Consider the following 21543-nt stretch of genomic DNA (forward strand, 5'->3'; position numbering starts at 1 on the left):
AGATTTTTTCATTTAGGTGAATGAAAAATTTTATGTATGAAGAACTCATGAGGCAAGATCAAAGGTAAGGAAGTTTTTAGACAAGTAAATTTTAAACTGAGTTCCAGAAGATGTAAATCTGAGATTTATCCCCTGCAGCAGTCATTTATCTAAATGAACCCCAGGAAAGCTCTGTTCTCTTTAGTTACAGGTTCTTCATGGAGAATTGAGGTTATCCCTGCTCTGATGATTGTTTTTTAAATGCATGATAATTCTGAGATTGATACAGTCAAAACATGTTGGCTGATGCAGAGGTCAGTATCTGCTGGCCAGTGAAGGGAGATGCTGACTCACAGCACAAAGTTCTGTAAATGTTAAATGGGCCAATCGTTTCCATCCTCATTTTCTCAGCACAGCTGGAGATTAAAGAGGAGGAGATTTGAGCACCATTTCTTAACCAACTGAAGTAAACTTTGGAATCCTTGCAAAACATAAATTATCAGGTGGACATAATTAACAGAACTTTTTTGGTAACAAATATTAAATGAATGTGATAGCAATGAGGTGTGACAGCGTATCTATTTGAAAACTGATGAAACATAAGCCAATAAATGCTTTCTAGCATACATAGAGTATGTCACTGCCTGCTCTTACACATCCTGATACGGATCATTGAGTTGCAGTATTAGTCACTAATGGTGGTATTTATTTTTAAAGATAAAAACTGTATCCACAAAGGTAGTCAATGTAACCTTCCTGCTTGAAAAATAGTCCCTTAGAAACACTGCAGAATTCTGTCATTTTGAATCAATATATTTTTTTTCATCTAAACACTCCCATATTTTTTATTATTATAAAAATATTATATTTATTATTATCTATTATTATTGTTATTGTTATTGTTGTTGTTATCTAATGCTCCCCAAAACCAAGAATTTCTTCTTGTCCCTAGAGATCTCAGTTGTTTTCTGCAACAGCTTGTGACTTGTGACTATCACACTGGAAAAGTGGACTTTTGCATTTATGAAAGAAAGCAGGAGAAAGATAACTAACCGTAGACCTTTACAGTTGGGGAAGTGGTAGTGATCTAGGATCTGCACTTACAAAATAAAAGGACAAACTTCCATTCCTCAATGGCTACTTTAAAAAAACACCAGACTTTCTCCTTCTGCCAATATAATGAGTAATATAATAATATTTTTCATTTTCATTGGAAGTTAGGTTCGTACTTTGGCCTCTCGGGAGTTTATGCAGGTGTCCTACAGAAAGATGTCATCAACTAGCAACCAGTGATTATGAAGAGTTTGTGTCCACAAAAAGGCTAGTGCAATATTTTTTAACCTCTCAGTTTTGCAAATTTATTAACTTCATCAAAGGATAGATGACATAATTTAGAAAAAAAAAAAAAGTCCAAACACTGGGTACGCCCTGATTGTAGTTCAGAGTATGCGTGTTCTCACACCTGTTCTGTGCTTGCCCCGCTGCTGCGCACCACTTGGGGTACACACGTGGACCAATTAGACCAACCTGATGAGTAGCTGAGAACAGAGCAAGCCCTCTGACAGACAGATGAGCAATCATCTCAGCTGTATTCTTCAGACTAGATTCACTTCCTGTCCTGCCCAAGCCCATTAAACTTGTTATTTGAATGCTTCAAATACTGGTTTCATTGCTGGCACATCAAATGAGCATCTATCGGTAAATCACACCTTTCAGAACTAGACAGTAAAACACAGCCAGCCTGATGAATCACCCTGCCTTTCCAACACGCTACAATTTACGCTAAATAAAATAAAACGGAGCGACACCAGTTTCAGCCTGCACCACAGATCAGTCCTCCTTTTTAAGGAAACACTTGGAGCACATGAGCACTGGACATCTGCTGCTTGTGTATTTAGTATGTAATTAGTAAATCACATTCTGTCAGTGCTTTCCTTTTTCCTGGTGAGAAAGGTATTTTCAACACCTGCACATCTCTGGTTCTAAACTGACACAAATCAGTTTCTATGTTGTTTGTATCTCTGCTGGATCCTCCAGAAATCCTTCACTCCCTAAATTATCACTGAAAATATAACTACTACAACAGATATGGTATTCACCTTTTGAGCTTTTCTATTAGACTATTGTTTCTGATACTGTACTTTATTAAACACTTTACTACAAGCTACAGTAGTAAAAGGCTGCTTTTGTGTGTTTAAGAGACTGCATCTTTTCTCTCCGCTGCCCAGCGTTTTGAGGCCGTCCTGCAGCACGGAGCAATAGGAGCTCAGCGCGATGCCTGCGGGAAGCGGGATGCCCCGCTCCGGGAATGTTCGATGCAGCTGCAGCACCCGATGGCTGAGTTAAGAGGGACGGACAGGGGTTATGTAGCCTCCAGACACATTGCAAATGAAAACTCGTTATCGGCTATGTCCCGCATTTCATTTAAAAACATCCTAGTCCAAACTTGCCCCGGTTTTGACTTTTCAAGCTTTGACTGAAGAAATATGTAAAAAAACCTTGCAGGTTTTCCCCACAGAATAGGTGAAAAAGATGGAATTTTACCTGCACTGTGTGCTTCGCTTCTGCCTGAAATTGCCCCGTTCCAACCCTAAACCACACCTTGTGATAGAAATATAGAAACAAAGAATGAAGTCACAAGCATAAGAAGAATAAAGGCAGACTGAGAAGCAAAATATACAGGATAATGTATAAACAATATATAAAGTGTTCAGGAAACCCTGTCATTTTATTGAGTAATAATATGACAATGTGGATTAAGATATTAAAACATTGGTTATTTCAGAGTCTTAAGAACCCCTTTTTTACAGAATAGGAAAACTCCACCTTGAATTACTCGGACTGTATTACAGATGGACTATTTCCAGGCACCCTTTTCTTGTCTGCTCCGTTCTCCTCGGGGCTGAGCAGATGTGGGGTCCATCGGGTGCCGGCCGGGAGGTGTGTGTGTGCATGCACAGGGCTGCAGCCTGGCCGTGCTGCAGCGGCGCGGGGACGCAGGGCCTCACACCAACAGAGGGGTGTGAGAAACTTACAGAGGCACAGTAAAGCAATTTCTAAATATATTTTACCTATACAGCCCGCTGGGAGGCCCCACGGCCATGAAGCGCAGCCTACCCCCAGGGTGGGGGAGAGCGGCTGCGGCAGATCTTGGTAAACAGGACTGGAAGTGCCAAGGACGGTGGAGTGGGAGCAAAGGAAAGGTCCCCTCTGGCCTGGTGCCAAGCAGTGTGCCCTCAGGGTACCATGAAGTGTGAGCAGAGCCCTGCTCTGGGGCCACGGGCAGTGAGGTAGGGCCTCTTGCATGCAGCCTTTATTGTGGTTAATGGTGGCGTCGAAATGCTCCCTGCCTGTGTGGAGCCAGAAGGGTTACGTGTCTCTGCTGGGTTATGCTAATGGTTTCGCACTGGATGCCATGCTGAGCACTGGTGTGGTGGCGTTGCCAGAGATCTTGTGGGTCCACCCGGATGCTGCTGGGCTGAATTCTGCCTGTGTCTGAGGGGAAGGGTGTGCAGCTGTGGGTCTCTGCCCAACCATGTCTCCAGGCTGGCACAGCTGCTTCTTCCCTTGCACTTCTGTACGGCTTTCTCGGTCAGGAAAAGGAGACGTTAACAGTGTCACCGATCCTCTGTTGCTTGCCCTGAAGGTCCTCCAGCCCACGAGCACAGCGGTGCTCAAGGGAAGGATGGAGTGAAGTGGCTCTGCCTTGTGGGGCTGGCAGGAGGGGTGCTCGCTGTGCTGTGTGTGAGGAAAGCTGCGCTGCTGACCTGCTCAGCAAAGCACCCTGGTCCTGCCTGTGCTGGATAGGTGAGGGTGTTCCAATAGCAGGTCTTTGGTAGAAAAGGATTACATTTTCCTGTAGGATTATAAAATATAACTGGGCTTGAAGCTTGGGTCACCTTTGGAAAAGTAGTTTATTCTGGCTCTGGTAATGTCCTATTGAAATTTACTGACAACAGAAATTACTATCCTGTAACGAATAGATACAAATCTCAACTTGAGAAAGATACCAGACCTAAAACTAATTCACCAGTCTCTTCACAAAAAATCAATGCTTCCTTTTATTCACTCTAAGCTTTCCCTGTCCCTGTTAATTTGTGTGCCACTGAAGACCTCTTTAAGACCAGAGCTAGAGATGATCTGAATGAGCCTGACAGGTCTGAGTTCCTGCAAGCTCTAGGGAAATACCAATCCCTGTCTGGCTTTGCAGTTTTATTTCTAGTTTTAGTAAATTAATGTAACTTTCTATATTGCTTCCATCTTAACATATTGCAAAAAGTTTTTGCTTTGAGGGAGCAATAAACTATATAAATGAGCTGATATATAGGGAATGGCATCTGTCACAGTGGGGATCCGGAAATCCTTTACTGACAAGCTTATTGAATACTTAAGGAAAAATTGTAGGATGCTTAACAAGAATTTGCTAATACATTAACTTCAGGGCAAAGAGTGAATGCAGTCTGCACTCTGCCTTCCCGAACTTCAGGTGGGGTCCCCCTGCAGACTTGAGTACTGGCATCTCTGCTCAGCAGAGTGAAGGTGACCAGCGTGGCTCTCATTCATCTTAACACAGTTTTCTTGACTGCTCAACTAGATCAAACAGTCCTTACAGATCTCATTTAGGAGTGTGAGCTGTATGGTAAAGGTAAAGGACATTATTTGCCCTGAAATTAGCATCTAATAGCTCGTGTAACTAGACAAACCATTCTTCACAAACACCAGACTAGAACCAAGCTGATTTCATTATGAACAGACACATCAGTATTTTTATATTTATTAAATTAAAACCACACAAAATACAACCACACAAGAACACACATCTGATATTCCGATGTCGTATCTCACAAAGAAAAATCTCTTGCTGTAACTCTTCCCTTTTATTAGCAGAAATCCAATTTGCAAACAGTTGTTTAACCGTGAAGGCTTTAACTCTTCAAAACAAGTAGAATTCCCCTTTCTAGGAACACACCATAACCACACACAGACATACACACAGAGTTCAGAGGCGAGTTCTGCAGCCCTGAAGCAGACAAAACTTCCACAGCAAACTTGCCTGTGTCTGCAGAATAAGTAAATTTCTGTTATTTTCATAGTTTGTCCTTTACAAGCAAACTTATTTAATGTTTTTAAATACTTAAAACAAATTTCACTTTAACAAGTATTTACAAAATCTTTACTAAAGATCAACATCCTGCATAAAGGTGACCTCAAGGATATATTGTTGCTACCATGCTACAGTTTGCACAGAAGGGATATAAAGGCCATTGCTAGTTTTGGAAGGCTTAAAGCCTTTGTTGATATAGCATAAGGACATCAACCTATGGAAGGCAGAAGAGGTCATAATTTCAGTGCAAGTACCCATTCATGACTTGTTTTAAGTACATCAAGACGATGAGTCCAAAAGACTTGGGTTTTGAATTATTGACCATTTAGTTCTTTAAGAACTGATTTCATGGAAAGTTTTCAGGCCATCACATCTGTCTTCTACTGGTGATACGAAGAAGTTGCATAGGGACCTTCCTCATTCTCCTCCTCTCTAAAAAGAAAATGATCATAATCATCAGATCAGGAACATACCATGTCTCAACAGTAAAACTGTAATGCAGATGCAGATAACCAGTTTTCCTAATGGATGGGTGAAAATAGCTAAGACTGGTATTGCTAACGGAAATACTACTTGCAGTATACTACTGGTCATTATGGAGATCTTGTTAATGTTGTTTCACGAACAGAATGCTGAAAACAAGTACAGCTGTATAAGTTCAACAACATCAGAATGTATTTATAGTTTAATGAAAAGTGCCAAATTAATAAGAAATACTGTAAAGGACAAACAAGCGAAGGGCATGCTGGAGTTCCAGTACTATTGCTTTCCATTTCCTTTTTTAAAACAGCAAGCTTAGTTGTGGGTTTGTTTCAGCCTTTTGAATGGCAGGGGGTGCAGATGGACCAAAGGAGGCAAGAACAGGAGCAGCCCATCATTGTTGTAGCTGGATCTGTGTCTTGATGCTGCAAGGACACTCCTTGAGTAGGCTCCTTGATGTATCCTTCCTGTGCAGTAATCAATACTGAGACTGATCACTTGGATTTTCTTAGGAGAAAATAGTCGCCCACAAGTGCTGTTGTTAATGCAATGACTGGATAAACCAAAGTAGTGTTGCTATTAAAAATCCTCATGAAAAATGAGTCTGCCTACTGTTTACTTGACAATATTGCCTTTTTTAAAAAAGTGGTTATGTAAACTTATTGAGTGCAGCATCCAGTACTAATTCAAGCATGTTAAGTTCTCCAATGATTGCCGTTTTCTACTACTGTAGCTTCAAAATTATGTTCCTGAGAGCCTATTCTTAACGCTGCTGCCAATTTTAGTGTTTTGGTGAGAATAGAAAGACTTATCAGTTGCTACACTGTGAGCTTCAAAGGATTTCCTGTTACTCTTAATACTGTGTGTGCCTCCATATAAAGGTACAGTTATTCAAATAGTCTAATATAGTCTAGTATAATAATAGTCTATTATACTATCATTATACTAGACTATAATAATAGTCTAGTATAAGGTAAGTATAATAATAGTCTAGTATAAGGTAAAACTATATATTTCAATAGTATTCCAAACACCAATTCTGCAGACTTTCCCCTACTAACTTATAAACATGATTATTTATCTACAAGTTAAATTTCATATAACCCCCCAGAATAGAATCAGGGGAAAACACTCTACAAACTAATCAAGCAGCTAAGGAACTTGCACTCATTTTCCCAGCCCTTCCCTGTTCTTGGCTAGTCCAGCAAAATTATCTTCATGAAGATGTGATATTGCTTTTGCCTTGAAAATCTTTTAAAAAAATGAAATCTCAAAAAAACCTGGGTTTGGATGAAACTGGTAGTTATTGCAAGGATGTGTGGTTATAGTAGTGCTGAAAACAGATTCTAGCCTTTCTTACAAATACTACATCTATTTACATTAGTGATACGACAGACCTAGCACCAAGCATGATTCTTAAGATAGAGATGATCTGTGTATATGGAAGTATCTTTTCTTATATCATCAATTCTGCATTGCAAAACTGGAATAATTTGCATATGCTGTTCGTAATACCTGGCATAACGGTAAAGTAAGGAAGCAAACAATTCATGTTTACTTGAGTAAGCACTAAAGCACTTTTGATCTATAAATTGTCTCAAGACAATGGGTTTCTGGCCACATATTCTCAGAACATAGTTGCAACTAGCAGTCTCTGGTAGTTTGTGAGGATGAAGGAGAACTGCTATATTTTCAGAGCTTAGATTGTCCAGTAGGGAAAAAGCTTACTTTCTATGCTGTACACTGACAATTACTTTCTACTTCTTAGTTTTGTTACCCTTTTTAGGAGAATAAAATGCAGCAGAGTTCCAGCAAAAATCCTTTCTTTTAATCAGAGGCTGTCAGAATCGGCCTTTCAGTCTTTTTTCTTGAAAGCCTTAACATAGGAATAACAGCCATCATGACGTGGCCGCAGCCAAACACTGGACTGACATTAGCTGCAGTTGCTTATGGTGGATAGTAGGGGTGAATATGGAGAACTGGAGAGTTGAAATAGTGATTAGCAGGTCTTCAGACAAAGTAACAAAAGAGCTACTCTAAGCTGTTCGTCTCCACTTCCCCTGTGAAATACGCACTTGGACTAGGGGCTTTTACTTGGCATTTGCCAGTAGAGGGCAGAAGACTGGCACTTGAGCCACAGCCAGTCTTGAGGGGTTTCTGAATGTGGTAGGGACATAATAACCATGTAGCAGGTCATTATGCTTGAACCTAAGAAAGGATAATAAATATGTGCAAAATAAACTTTTGACCGAGGCTCAGGTATGCTGCACTTGGCAGTAAGGGCTGGCAAGAACAGCTTCTAACCTTCTGTCCCAGGCTGCGGGACTAGGCTATGTGAAGAGGTCTGCCAACACATTACTCCAAACCAAGGCAATGGCCAGGAAATATTACTAATGTAGATCTTTAGAACTGTACATAGCAAGTACAAGTCTGTTCTGATGGCTTAAAAACGAGCCAAGCTTTATATGAAATAAAATTACATAGTAGCAGCTCCAGTCCATGGCCGACAAGCAACAACATGGCAGTGTATGTATGTTTAACGACCAAACAACTGTCTTCACTTTTAAGATGCCTAAAATAGCAAAGTGGTAAGGCACTGCAACGTTCTCCTTCAGGCAAAGGAAAAGGAACAGCACAGCATTACAATGCTTCATAGCGCTGTCTCTTCCTGTTCGCTGCTGCCACTTTGCCCACAGGAATTGAAAGACATCTACTGAAAGCTACTGTATGCATCAGGCCACAATAAAAATGCTAATTACCACTTCTGTAAGACCAAGCGCACCTGAGTGTGAACAAGTCAACTCAAATCCAATGCTTGGATGCTTCTCGAATTCGCAGTTCAACAAGGCAGCAATCTTGCGTTTGTGAGTTAATAGCTTTTGGAAGTCTGAAAACAGGATTCTCCACAGGCAGCCTCCTTAATCGAGGTAGCTGTTTTCTTAGCTGATAGCCAATGATGGTGAACAATTATTGAACAAATGAACTCAATCAGTTATCAGTTTCAAATGCCCTACTCTCTCCTAGGTTCAGGTCAAGGCAACTCATCAGATGACAATATATGGTTCTGTTCTAGAGCTGCACACCAATTAATTTTATTGATTCATACAAGCAAGTGATTAGAAAGGCTCTATTCAGTTACAAGGTTTTCAAAATGAGTCACTAAAAGGCAAATGCAGAAAGATGTGACCTGTCCCAGAAGCACAGTATATGGCCCTAGTGTTCTAGCCTACCACAGTACCACCCTAAAATATTAAGGACTCTATAAAGACCTTGCATTAGACCTCTGGTGGTCTGATACAAAAAGCATCACTACACGTAATTTCAGTTTTGGTATCCCGAAACATGCCTAACAGCATTTTGGGCAAGATAAAGCACTACCGTATTTTCTCAAACTATTAGAAGTTGCTTTTCTTCCATGTGTGGATAAAACTAATAATGGGTATTCTTCCCTAATACGCAAATACGTGAGTTGGCAACATATGCTACAAACAATTATATTAATACTTTTGCATTTCTTTTGGCCTATGACAAAATACTGCTCAAAACAAAAACAGGTCTTACTGCTTGAAGCTGCTCACCTAGAGCTGAATCTTGGGTAAATACATCTGACTGGAGGATTCATTAACCACTGATTTCTTGCGCAATGAAACTCTCTAGTAAAAGTAGTCTTACATGTGGATCTAGCCATACGCTGACATAAACTCCAATAGTGAAAGTCAGCTCAAACTGAGTAGATCCCATTCTATAATCTTTAACGCTTGTCTACCTGCATAGCTATTAGAGTTTAGAGTCTAGTCTAAATCTGCACCTATGCGCTCCTCAGTTTTTCTACCTAACAGCAAGGGGCTTTAGCTGGGAAGAAGCTGACTTTAGAGATTAATATACTTTATTCCTTTGAGAGTACTTAAAGTGGTGACTAAAAGAGTTTTGATTAAACAATGTAATTCACCTTCAGCTGTCTTTGTAAGACAAAGCAGTTTCTGACTATGAAACTGCCTGGACAGCTTGATCAGAATCAGTGCATGAATGTGCACGCGTTCTTGGCAACTTTAAGGGAGACCAAAGTAAAGAGCAGTTTAAGAGATGTCGTGATTCTCTCCATCTGTCAAATCAGGCTCATGGGTATGGTGAGAAGTTATGGCTCTTCAAGTTTCAGAACTGATAGTCTGCTTCTGATTGCAGTTTTCTTAGTTCCAATGTCCCTTTTGGTGGTAGCCAATGTAACTCTAGGTGCTCCTTTCTTACTCTCAAACAGGCACTTAAGTACGCTGCAGCATCGGTGCATGTCACATTCTAAACAGACCTTGACAAGGCAATCTGACTACGGAAGGCCAGAGTAGCTGGAAACAGCACTCTTAATTTCATAAATGGCTTTCACTCTAAGAATTGAAAACTTGTGTATTCATGAGACTCGTTTACTGTCATGATGGCTGTCCAATTTTCAAGGCCTCCTGCTCCAAGCAAGGGACAAAAAAGGCAGAGGCAGGAGGGAGAACAGGCACCTCCTGGGGAGCTGCTGGAGCAGAGCAAGGGATGCTGCTTCCTTCCAGCATGGGCCCAGTAATACCGTTGATGATACAGAGCTGAAAAGCATCTCCAGGGCTTTTGGCAATGGTCTCCCTCTACTCCTGCTCTCTGCAAGGAGTAAACATTCTGCAAACTCTCTGTAAAGGTTCGCTTTGGTCCTTTGGCACTTCCTGTGATACTGTAAAGGGGTGAACACAGTAGGAGAAGATCACGCAAGGATGCCTTTGTTGAGCCAAGACTGAAAGACAGAGGTGGTGGGGTGGAAGGTGACATTATGAAGACTTTATCAGACACACTGGAAGCTTTTCTCTTCAGCTGGAGAACATCCTGCTCAGCAGATAACCTGCAGCTCTCTACTTCATGCTTCCTGTAGCATTGTGACCAATAAAAATCTGTGCTCTATGCATAATTGACAAAATTATCTGCTAAATCTGAACAGGAGGTGGGAAAGTAACTCATCCTCCTGTATCCATTATTCCCTGGGAGGAAATTCAGTAACAAGCCCTCATTTCCCAAGTTGTAACTTAAGCAATATAGGAAATGGATATAAGTAGTAGCAGTGACTATTTATGTATTGGCTCTGCTCATGGTGCAGCAAGGTCTAAGTGAATTTCCTTCTGGAAATTAGTATGTTATTTTGTTGAGGGGATGTTAAAATAATTGTCTTCCTCTGGCAGGGACTGTGGTTTTCCGTGACCCAGCTTAATAGCTAGGTCAACACCTACTCTATCCTGTGTTAGATACATACGTCTAATGATCTGAGAGTCAGCAGCGGCACATTTTGATAGATGCTCTACATTGTTCAGGTATAACAATGCAAGAGGAAGAGTTTGAATAGAGAAGGATCTGGGTTCCAACAGCTATTTTTCCTCTTTCATGTAATCAATTCAAAAGAAAACTTCCAAGCATGTTAACAAGATGTGAAAATATTCCAGCCTTCCCTGAGACTGTAACTAAACCAGCGTCCTTCTGGGAATGGAGAGCTGTACGTGGAATGCAGTAGGTAATTAAGCTGTCTTATGGGATATTTCTCCAAATGAGGCTTGTCCAATTGCTAAATGCCATATACTGGTCCCCCTCAAATTGTTTATCTATTGAACGAAGTTTTTAAGTTGCTGAAATAATCCCTTAACTTCTTAAAGAAATGATGGGACTACACGCCTGATAGATTTGGTCCTGAAAGGTTACTTTCCTCTTAACATGGAAAGTATGTTGCTTGTGCTCCAAATCAGAATATGTGAAGTGAACCAGGATGATGGAAGATGTTTTGCATTAAACAAATTTGCAAAAGCAAAGTACATATCTGCAGGCATAACCTCTCTCCAGCTCTGTGGTAAGAGAAGCAATACCAGTCCCCTGCAGTCATACCTTTTACTGTCACGAGAAAGGCCACCTCGGCATCACCCACTGAGGCAATCTCTGCAGAGAATAAACAGGCCTGACAACCAGCCCAAGAGACTGCTTGTGAACAAGCTGAGGAAGCTCGTTCCAAGGACATGAGAAAACAAACACTACTGAAGTTCACTCTTGCTCTAAGTCTTTCTGTACTCTCCATGGGATGCCTATGCACGTGAGGGGATAATCACTGTGGCAGAGAGGCCAAAAGGTACTGCTTTTTCTATGAGTAAAGTGTGTGCAAGCTCCTGGCTGTAGAAGAAATATTGAAGAAAAGACAGAAGTCTACATAGGTGGATCCACAAAGGGAGGGACTGCATAGGGAAAAGAGACACGGTATCTTAACTGAAACTAAACAGAGAATATTTAGACAGTTATGAGGCAATTTGGGACAGATGAAAAATGCAATCATGCCTTGCTGTATGCAATCAGCTTCCACAGGCCTTGACTTAGTACTCCACTGAAAACTATGCGTTTGCTTAAATAGTTGCCCACTTACATAGCAAGACATCTTGGAGAATATTTGCCTTCTAGCTCTTATGGAATATTACTGCTATCCTACAATGTATCGTGAGGCAGCCTTTTAACTGCCATATCAAGGCATCTGCTAATGGTGTGCTCTGAATGTATCTGGTACATGATAATAGGATAGACTCGCTGTTGATAAATTAAAACTACAGATGCTGTCTGAGACACCCCACAAAGAGGGTTCAGCTTTGACTAAAAAGCCTTCAGGATGAGATTAAGACACTTAATACTAAAAGCGGCATTTACCTGACATTGTCATCTTTTAGCTTTCTGGCTGCTTGTTTGGATAACTTAATCTGCAAGTCCAACCTCTGTAGGAAATCTTTGGCAGACAGTTCTTCTGGTGCAGTGGGCTGATTGTCAGGCTCTTGAGGACTGGGAGAAGAACTACTTTCTTCCTGAACTGTCACTAGTCCTTCATCACAAGAAGGGGAGCTGTCAACAGTTTCATTCTCAGGAGACTCCAGTGAATTAAGTCCATTGAACAGTAATGGTTTCTCTGATATAACAGGAATATTCAGGGTTTTCCTCAGAAATATACAGTCATTAGTAAACAGTTTATTTGCCCTCTTTATTTGTTCCATCTGAAAAAGATAGGAAAAATGTAAGTTATTAGGTTTTGGCAAAGTATAAAGTACTAACTTTCTGAAGTAGTACAGTAATTTCTAGTTACAATAAATCTATACTTTCTTTGCAGCAGCAATGACTTTAGGAAAGGGTTTTTTTTTTTTGCATTCAAAGTGATTCCAGAGTGTATGTTCTGTCTTAGCTTTGCTAACTCAACACCTTAACTTCTTCCTTTTACGCAGACTTCACTCCAAATACTGGTTTTTCTAAAGTCTTACAAAACATAAAGATGCTTTTCTTGAACAGTCTTCCAATCTCTATATAGGCTTACATGAACAACTTGCCACAGAATAAAAATGCATTGCAAAAGCACTGCTGATTTGAATTTATATTAGAGTAAGGCTCAGAATTGCTAGCAGCTGTAGGTGAACTCTGGGAGAAGGCATGCATAATACAAACAAGGGGCGATAAAGTCAAGCATTCAGGACAAAGTAGTTATGAACAGTGAGCACCACAAGTCTTTGAAGAGCAGTATGTGTCTCATCCATAGTATTTTCCCCCTTAGCTGATGTAACAAATTTAGATTTCAGATGAAGTCCTGACTTTCAGTGAGAAGTCAGGCAGGGAAAAGAATGGGGGACTCTTAAACACTTTGTAATGGAGCTGCATAGAAAAGTGGCTGCATTTGTCCAGTAAACTGAATGTACAGCATGATCAACAGCAACCTCATGTATGTAATAATGTGTGGTAACAGCCAGCACATAACTCTTAAATACTTTTTAGGCGACTTTTATCCGAAGTACTTCTTACAACCTACTCATCAGTACAGATGATCTTATGACAGAACCAAGACAACTCCATCTTTTTCACCATACTAATGCATAAAGTCCCACTTGTTCCATACTTAAGCTGAAAAGCTATTATAAATTCCATTGCTTTACAGGTGAGGAAAAGTTCCCAGTAAATGTTTATACTATCTCCCTACTAAGATTGTTTTTTAAGTTCTTAGTCATCAAAATTTCCCTTCCAAGACAGTAACAGTTATACTAGCTTCCTATTTCTCAACTGCAAGGTTTAAAAAAGCACAGAAATTGGTATCCCCCATTATGTGACTTTAGTCACATAAGCTTTAGTTCTAACCTAAACTCATTATTTCATTAGGAAAAGTCTTAAGTGAAAGAAAGAAAAATGACCATTCTGGTCCCCTAGTGACTGCAATAAGCATAAACCCCTAATCACTACAGTACTGCAACGATAAATGCACTCTAAATAAAACCTGCTTGAAAACAAGCATAAAGAGCACTGAAAACATCTCTTGCCTGGATTAGAAGTGTTATTCATTTTTATTAAACTAAATGGAGCTAAACTGAGTAAGAATAAAGACTGTAAGTCTTGTAATAATAGAGTCTTACTGCTAGTATAATCGCCCAGAAAAAGTCAAGCAGTCTAAGCACTAGCTACTCACTACTTCAAAGTCTGAAGTATCTCCAGTTCAGCACTCAGATGATGAAAAAAACTGCTCTACCATCTTCTGCTTTTGAGTCTTCAATTCTTTAAACTTTGCTGTGACACTACTGGAAGTCCTTCCCAATTGCAAAATAAAAGTCCACCATTAACAGGTAATATCTGGGTTAGCATGCCCATGTGTTCCTTACACTGAACATACTAGCAGGGTGTAAAACCAAGCACAGATGTTAATCTTTCTTCTCTGTGCAGATGTGAGACTGTGTGGCCTCCTGCAGAACTGGAATAAACTCCTGCATGCAATGTAGACCTGTACTGTGTGGTAAGAGTATCTGCTGCAGTGCCATTATAGATCTGGTGTCACGTATGGATGCATTTGCTTGGGTCCTGGAAGCCTGATGAAATCTTTCTCCATAAAAATAAAGAGATCCTCTCTAAAAAGGCTAGGTGTCAGGGAGAGTGAGAGTAGTGAAAAGGGCGCAGGAAAGCGCAGCAGTAAGTTACTTCTATCCATTAAATATACAAAAACACTATTCTCTACTTAAAGACAATCCCAACCTGTTGCTGCAGATGGCTAAAATGATGGAATTATTAGATTTAATAATAATTTTCAAAAGCTGAGTAACTAATACCCGGTGTCACATAGTAAGGTACTACTTCAAATAAAAGCAGCTCATTATTCTTCCAGTTCCTGAAGCCTGGAAACTATTTTTAGTTAGCCTTATATATGGTGCATAAGTTCTAAGTTCTTTCGCAAGCTGAGTACCACATAAAGGGCATAAAGGAAGCTTCACCTGACTTATTACTAAGACCTATAATGGTCATCAGATGCTAGTTTAAATGTCAGTTGTCAAAATGTCTAAAAGTTGGCTGTCTTCATGGGTATCAAAAAATGTTTAAAATGCCAGCTGGAGCTTTTCTCTAAAAATACAATACAAATGCTGAAAACTGAGATCTCTGCTACAGGTGAGCTGGAAGGTGAAGCTTCAATAGTTGATAAATAATGCACTGTACTGCTGTTCCACTTCACTGTAACTCTACCTCTGGTTACTTCTTCCTAAAATACCTTTTAAATACCATTTTGTGGCCTTCGGAAGACTGTGCACCTCTGCAGTGCGTAACAATGGAATGGGAAATACTTGGTTCTAAAAAGAACATCCCTCAGCCTTGGGCAAGCTACTTAACTTGTAATATATACTGCCCCTTCTACAACTCAATATGACTCCATACATTCATAGATGTATGGAGAGCAGAATTTAAAACTAGTTTTCTTAGTGCTAGGAGAACTGAACTAATTTCTGTTAGCTACAGACCTATAACAGTGAAAGCATGTGCTAAAGCCTTTGCTCTTAATACTTTAACTGAAGCTGCACTAAGGCATAAACTGGTGCTGAACTAATCCATCAAAACTGTTCCTACTGACCATGAAACAAATAGTCCTCTTCTTTCTCCCCTCAAAAGGGATACCTTTGTATGATGGAAAACAGTGCTCCAACAGAACCATAACTATAATACTAAACATTCATTAATTCCCAGTGTTAATTTACCCAACAGCATTCAAAGGAAGATCTAATGAACATGAGCCATACAAGATTAATAGACAGTGTCTGGGGGAGAGGGGTGATAGGCAGAGGATGAGGCCAAACAATGCACACTGATCTCTCTCTCCCCCCTAACACCTTCCCCCATCTTAAACTGCTATGTCATGTCATGCCAAGGCAGGCACTGGACAGGATGTCTCTTGCTGCAAAGTAATTCCCAGTGAGGAAAACCACTGTCGGGGGGGGGTGGAACTTCTAAAAAAAGTAATACTGAAGGCAATGGCAGCCAAAGATAATTCTGATGTTCCCGTTACAGCAACTCTCACTTCTAGCCAAGTATACAGGATGCAGGAAGCAAATGCAATTATTCTTTAGAGAAAGTCAGCCCTTGTCATTGTGTGAAGACATAAGATTCTTCATTTTGCTAAAAGCAAACATGTTTGCATACATTCCTACCCTGGGCTGAAACTCATTAAAGCAGAAACACAATGGCTGATTTCAGCTAACTTGGCATTGCTCTTAGGTTAAACTGACATGAAATGTCCCTTTCTCAATTGAAGTCTATAATGATGCAGCTCTGGTTTCTTAAGCAGAGTACTAGCAACATTAAATCAAACAAAAAATGAGATGTTTCAAAAACCCCAGCATTTATATTTTAGATGCATCATTAACACAGCAAAAGCTTAGAAAACTCATACTATGAACAAACTTTACAGTTCATAAATTAAACCTGTTTTGTCAGACTGTTCAGGTTTGATCCCCCACTTCACTTTAGCTGAAGAGGAGTTGTAAATGTCTTTAGAAATGCCTTTCTTTCTAGAAAACTAATACTTAAGTAATCTGTGTGTATTTCTCACTTATTGTAGTAAGCAAATACACTTCTAAATGAAGAACAATATAGCTAAATCATTTAGACCAGAGACTTTATCCATTGTAGAAAGCACTGCCAAAAATAAAAATTCAAACAAATCCAATGAGCAGCTCAGGTCACTTTGCTTTGCCCCCATATTGAGAAAAACTTTGTTTTAATGTGTATCAATGTAAATCAAAAACACCGTTAATCCTGTTGCCAAAAAGATTTGGTCGAAAGTGGCTTAATCAACCCTCTTCACAACAAAGGCTGAGTGCTTTGAAGTTGCTGGAGAGCTTTACTAAGCCTTTCAGAACCACAGAAGGAAAGGAAACGCATTCCAGCCAGAACCTATTAATCTGGGACTGTGTTGTACCTCTTCTGGATGGAGCCCAACTGGAAGGTGCTCTTTGCAGCTGACGTGCAAATGACGTTGGTACCAGTACACTGCAGATAGCTACGCTCATCAGCTACTTGGTCCCGGGCAATTTTGCCTGTTGGGACAACTGAAGCTGCATATAGATATGTCAGTTGGAAGCTCACTGGGTCCCAAATAACCTGGAATGAAGGTAGGGCAGGTGAGCTCTGCTCTGTGAAGAAGGGTAGTGCATTAGGGCTTGCTGGTAGATGCTATTGGACTCTGCATGTCCTAGACTGCCATAAGCCTTTCAACATTTTCCACAGAAGTAAACTTTTTTCTCTCTAGGAAGAGAGCAGGAAAGCAGCAACACTTTCAAATCAGTTGTAAATCACCTCTAGGCTGGTAGGTGGATAACAGCAGATGAATTTTTAGCCCTGAAGCTACTGGAAGAAATTCTTGTCACAGCCTATGTGTCAACCTCAAAACGATGATTCTTTTCAAGATAAATTTTATTACGCTGCTTTTTTTTTAAACTGAAGCGAGTGTAGTGGTGAACTGTCATGTAAGCCCAGGTTTACTTGGTGGCAGTAAGTGCATCTTGGAGGTCACCGGCCAGTCCCGACAACCAGCACCTACCAGTTTCAAGCCCATGCCCTGTCTTGGACAGCACGAACTTCAGCCATTGCCCAGCAGAACTGAGCACTGACCCCTCCAAGCAGGTCACACGATTCAGATGTTAGCATTTTAAATACTGAAACTCAAACCAGCACCGTATCCATAGTAAGAAGCGAAACTCCTGCACACTACATGTAGGAAATGCTCTACAGGACAACTTCACCCTGTAATCTCTCGGCTGTTTTCCACTTCCAGTGCCTCTTCCCCTTCACCTCTGTTACTTTCTAGGCCTAACAACCGCCCGCCGCCGTTCCGGGAGCCCATCACCGCTACTGGCTCTGCAGCCCCCGGGCCCTCCTGGCTCCCCGGGCCGGCAGGCCGCCCCGGCGGCGTGCCCCTTACCGTGACGCCGTACTTGAGGGCGATGCCCTGCAGCGTGTCCCCGGCGCTGAGCCGGTGCTCCACATAGCGCTCGGCCAGTGGCGCCGCCACGCTCGCCGTGCTGCCGTACGAGCGGGCCTTGGTGTGGGCCAGCCGCTGCGACAGCTCGGCCTCCGACTCCGGCCCGCCCGGCGGCTCCTCCCGCAGCGACTCAGCCATGCTCCCGCCGCGCCTCAGCGACCGCGGCTCCACGCCGGCTCCGCCACCGCCCCCCCGGGCATGGCGCACCGCCCCCGCCCCTCAGGCGCCGCCCGCCCGGCGGCAGCGGCAACGGTAACAGTAACGGCAACGGCTCGCGGCAGACCCGCCGCGCATGCGCCGGCGCCGACAGCGCGAGAGGCCGCACGCGCGGGGGCAGAGCGCATGCCCAGTGGCGGGCGGGCGCCGCGCCTGCGCAGTGACGGGTGTGCGCGCCTCGAGCGGGCCTGGTGGCGAGCAGGGTGCGGCAGGGCCCAGCGGGCATTTAACGCCTTTGGCTAATACTCAAGGTGACGAAGAATTCACATTTTCCTAGAAAAAAATTACCAATTGAAGGTATTCTTTCTTTCCACGCACCTCACTTCGTGAGGTGGACTCCCTGCGGGCCGTGGGCCTCTGCCCTGTGAACAGCCCCTGCCTCGGCGGTGTGCCTGGGGCCCTGAGGGCCTCAGGGCGGGGTTGGGAGTGCAGAGCGAGGGGGAGAGTGTAAACGCGGGAGTATCATGTCTGTGGGGATTCACTGGTCATTTGCCACATGTCCTTGCGCTGGGTCCCAAAATCTGTCTAGTAGAAACTCCCAATTTCTCTTTTACCAGTTAGGAAGGAGCAAGCACAGAGAGTTGTTGCGACTTCAACCCATTTGTCAACTGGTGTCCCGGTAATGCATAGTTTGTCATTGAGGTTGAGAAGCAGAGTAAAAAGGAATGATTTTGGGTGTAACTGTAGAAATCCAAAGGTGTTGTAATTATGCTGGATTTATTAGAACTGTAAGAAGTGGGAAAATTCAGGAAAAAAATAGTAAATTTCCTGACTAATAACTTATGTCTTAGAATATCCATGTTATTTAAAATGGATGTAGTAACAGTGTTTTAAATAAGTACTTCTTGCCAAGAAACCTGTGTATAGGCTCTCTTTGAAAGCTGAACCATTATTTCTGAACTGGAGCTTTCTAACAAAAACTCTGCAGTACGTATAGGTGGTGCACACGTGTGCATCCTGTACAGGCACAATACCAAAACACCAAGAAGTGTCCAGGGCAGCTTGCTCTAGGTGACTTTGCCTGACCAGGGGTATTGGGCAAGATGTCCTGCAAAGGTCACTTGCAACCTCAACCACACTGGGATTCTGGGAAGTGGTGTATGTGTAACAAACACCTGGTGTGGTATAATTTTTTTTCTGAGAAGTCCTAGAAAGATATACCTCTAGCTTAAACTTAAGCAAAAAGAGAGACGTGCATGTGATAACCTCAGCATTCCTCAGCCCAGTATATATTCACACAATTATTTGGAAAAATAAAATGCATCAGCAACATAATAACTAGTTGTGGAGTTTAGAGTAATTATGTTCAGTGGATGGCTCATGGAGTCTCTAAGGAATACAGTACAAAAATCAAGGCAGATCTGACAAATGTTGCTAATCTGGCTAGAAGTTTCCAGGCATAAGTTAGGAAAATGTAAAAGCTGCTCTGCAAGGAGCATGAGTTGCTGATAAGGAATGACACATTAGCACCCTACCATCATATGAGAGAATCCAATATGACAATCCTAGAGTGTCCGAACAGGGGGACTGTAAGCAATGTGTAGATAGATGAGGGCAGTACAAGAGATTATATAAATTGATGGCAAGAAAAGGTTCACTTCAATTTTTCTGCAGTCTACAATATATTGGGGAAGTTGGAGGCTCTCCTGGGGATGTCCAATTGAGTTTATGCCAGCTATAGAAAGAGAGCATGAAATTCTGACATCTCTGTGCTTTCAATTCCTTGTGAAACAACTTGATCTGCTGGGCTGCATCAGCAGTTCAGCCGTGACCCACCTAGCAAAAGAGCAGAACTGCAGGTCAGCATTTATTAAAAATGTCTACTGTTTGCGCAGTGTGGTGTCACAGCTCAGCTTTAGCCTCTTAGGACTGATCAATTACAAACATCTGGATGTCTGCCTAGAGCTGGAATTACTCAGACCAGTTACTTCAGCTCAAGTGGCTTTTAGTAAAGGGGAGCTGCAGCTCAATAAAATGGGAATACTGTTTAACGTTACCGATACAGTGAGCTGAACTTGCAATATCAATTAATTTGAAAATGTGTTTGACTGATGCACTAATATTAGACAGTATTATTCCCTCTAATGTTATCTTAAACTCTATTTATATGCCAAGTGTGTGCAATACACTTTAAATCAGCTGTCACAACTCTTGAGAATGGCAGAAGCATCCCTTGCATTAGTATAAAGATACCACGGATATAATTTAGTGTTTAATGTTAGCAGTGAGGACGTGTTGTCCATGCTACTGAAGTATCTTCATTGAGTGGTCTCTGATTTTGTGAAAGCTAAGGGAAACACTAGCTTGCCTAGGGTTTCTTGGCTTTAAGTTTAAGATGAGAGGCCTTGAGAGGTCATTAGTTGTCATAACCCTGTGTGACCTTGGGAGAAGTTGGAGCTTACTTGTTTCACGATGTCATACTAACCAGGGCTTGTTGGCACTCTAGTGCAAATTGGCATTATGCCTGCACTGCCTGCTTGTTGGGTTGCCTCCAGAGAAGCTGAGAAGCTCCTCTGGCAGGCTGCAGGAAGGAACACTTTGCACTGGTTACTCACCCGCAGAGGTGCGAACGTTCAGTGTAGGGAAGTCAAACTTCACACCTTAGCAATAGTCCCTGCTATAGCTTTGGGATTCTCACTTCCCCATAGCAACATTCTCCCTCCTGATCTCTGAATCAGCAGTTTATTGACATACATGGGTATCTCCTGATGGGCAGGTGCTATATGGCAATTAGTTTTAATTTGTTGGTTTATGGCCTGATTGTGATGTTTTCTGTACAGCAAGAGAGTCTCTTGGCACTACTGACTCCACTTCCTTCCTCCCTGTTCTTTTCTGTCCTTCCTGTTCACTCATTACTGGTTCTGTGACTTCTTTCCCCACAGTAGCCTCCAGTTCCAAGGAGCTGTACTTGCCCAAACCTGTTTCTTACATTAAAATCAGATTCTTTCGGTAATGCTAGCATTGAAGTCACGTAACTGGGGATTGGACTTGACGCTGTCATCAGACTTACACGGGACAGAGGAGTTCACTCCTCTGAGTCATTGTTCCAGGGCTGGCTGCAGACGTTGTTACATCTATTACTCATTTCACATTTGCGAAGTTATTGCTGCAACTATAGCAGCTAGAAACATACTTATAAAAATGAAAGCTTTAATTTCAGAGACCTCAACTAGACATCGTGGAGAGCCTGCCTGACCTAAGGGTTCCTTAGAGCTGAGTCTGAAGAAGGGGAAACCCCTTTCTGCATGCTTTTTCTCAGGGCCGTGTTGAGACCTCGGTAATACTATCTTTGTATTCTTATATAAACTCCTTGTACAGGAATTGGATGACAGATAAGATGTATGGGACCTAATATTACAATATTTACTCATGCAGCAGTAGTTAAAGGTAATTCTAATGAATCATTCCATTTAGGAACTCTCACTGCCTCTTCTGTCTTTCTCAATTTGTTCTG

General features: G+C 41.8%; 1 protein-coding gene across 2 annotated transcripts; it reads right to left on the bottom strand.

The window, feature by feature from the left end:
- Nucleotides 1–4720: 4720 nt before the first annotated feature.
- LYSMD2 (LysM domain containing 2) lies at nucleotides 4721–18088 on the bottom strand. Of its 2 annotated transcripts, none has more exons than XM_074156243.1 (3): nucleotides 17814–18088; nucleotides 12260–12597; nucleotides 4721–5515 (listed from the first exon to the last, which is right to left on the bottom strand). In XM_074156243.1, the coding sequence occupies exons 1-3, from the start codon at nucleotides 18009–18011 to the stop codon at nucleotides 5464–5466; spliced, it is 588 nt and encodes a 195-aa protein (XP_074012344.1). In that variant the 5' UTR covers nucleotides 18012–18088; the 3' UTR covers nucleotides 4721–5463. The 2 variants fall into 2 exon arrangements, with proteins under 2 accessions (XP_074012344.1, XP_074012345.1); XM_074156244.1 differs by having other exon boundaries at nucleotides 4727–5508; nucleotides 12265–12597; nucleotides 17814–18011.
- Between the last annotated feature and the right edge of the window lie 3455 nt (nucleotides 18089–21543).

This window comes from Numenius arquata, chromosome 11, assembly GCF_964106895.1.
Source record: "Numenius arquata chromosome 11, bNumArq3.hap1.1, whole genome shotgun sequence".
In the NCBI taxonomy this organism is placed as follows: domain Eukaryota; kingdom Metazoa; phylum Chordata; class Aves; order Charadriiformes; family Scolopacidae; genus Numenius; species Numenius arquata.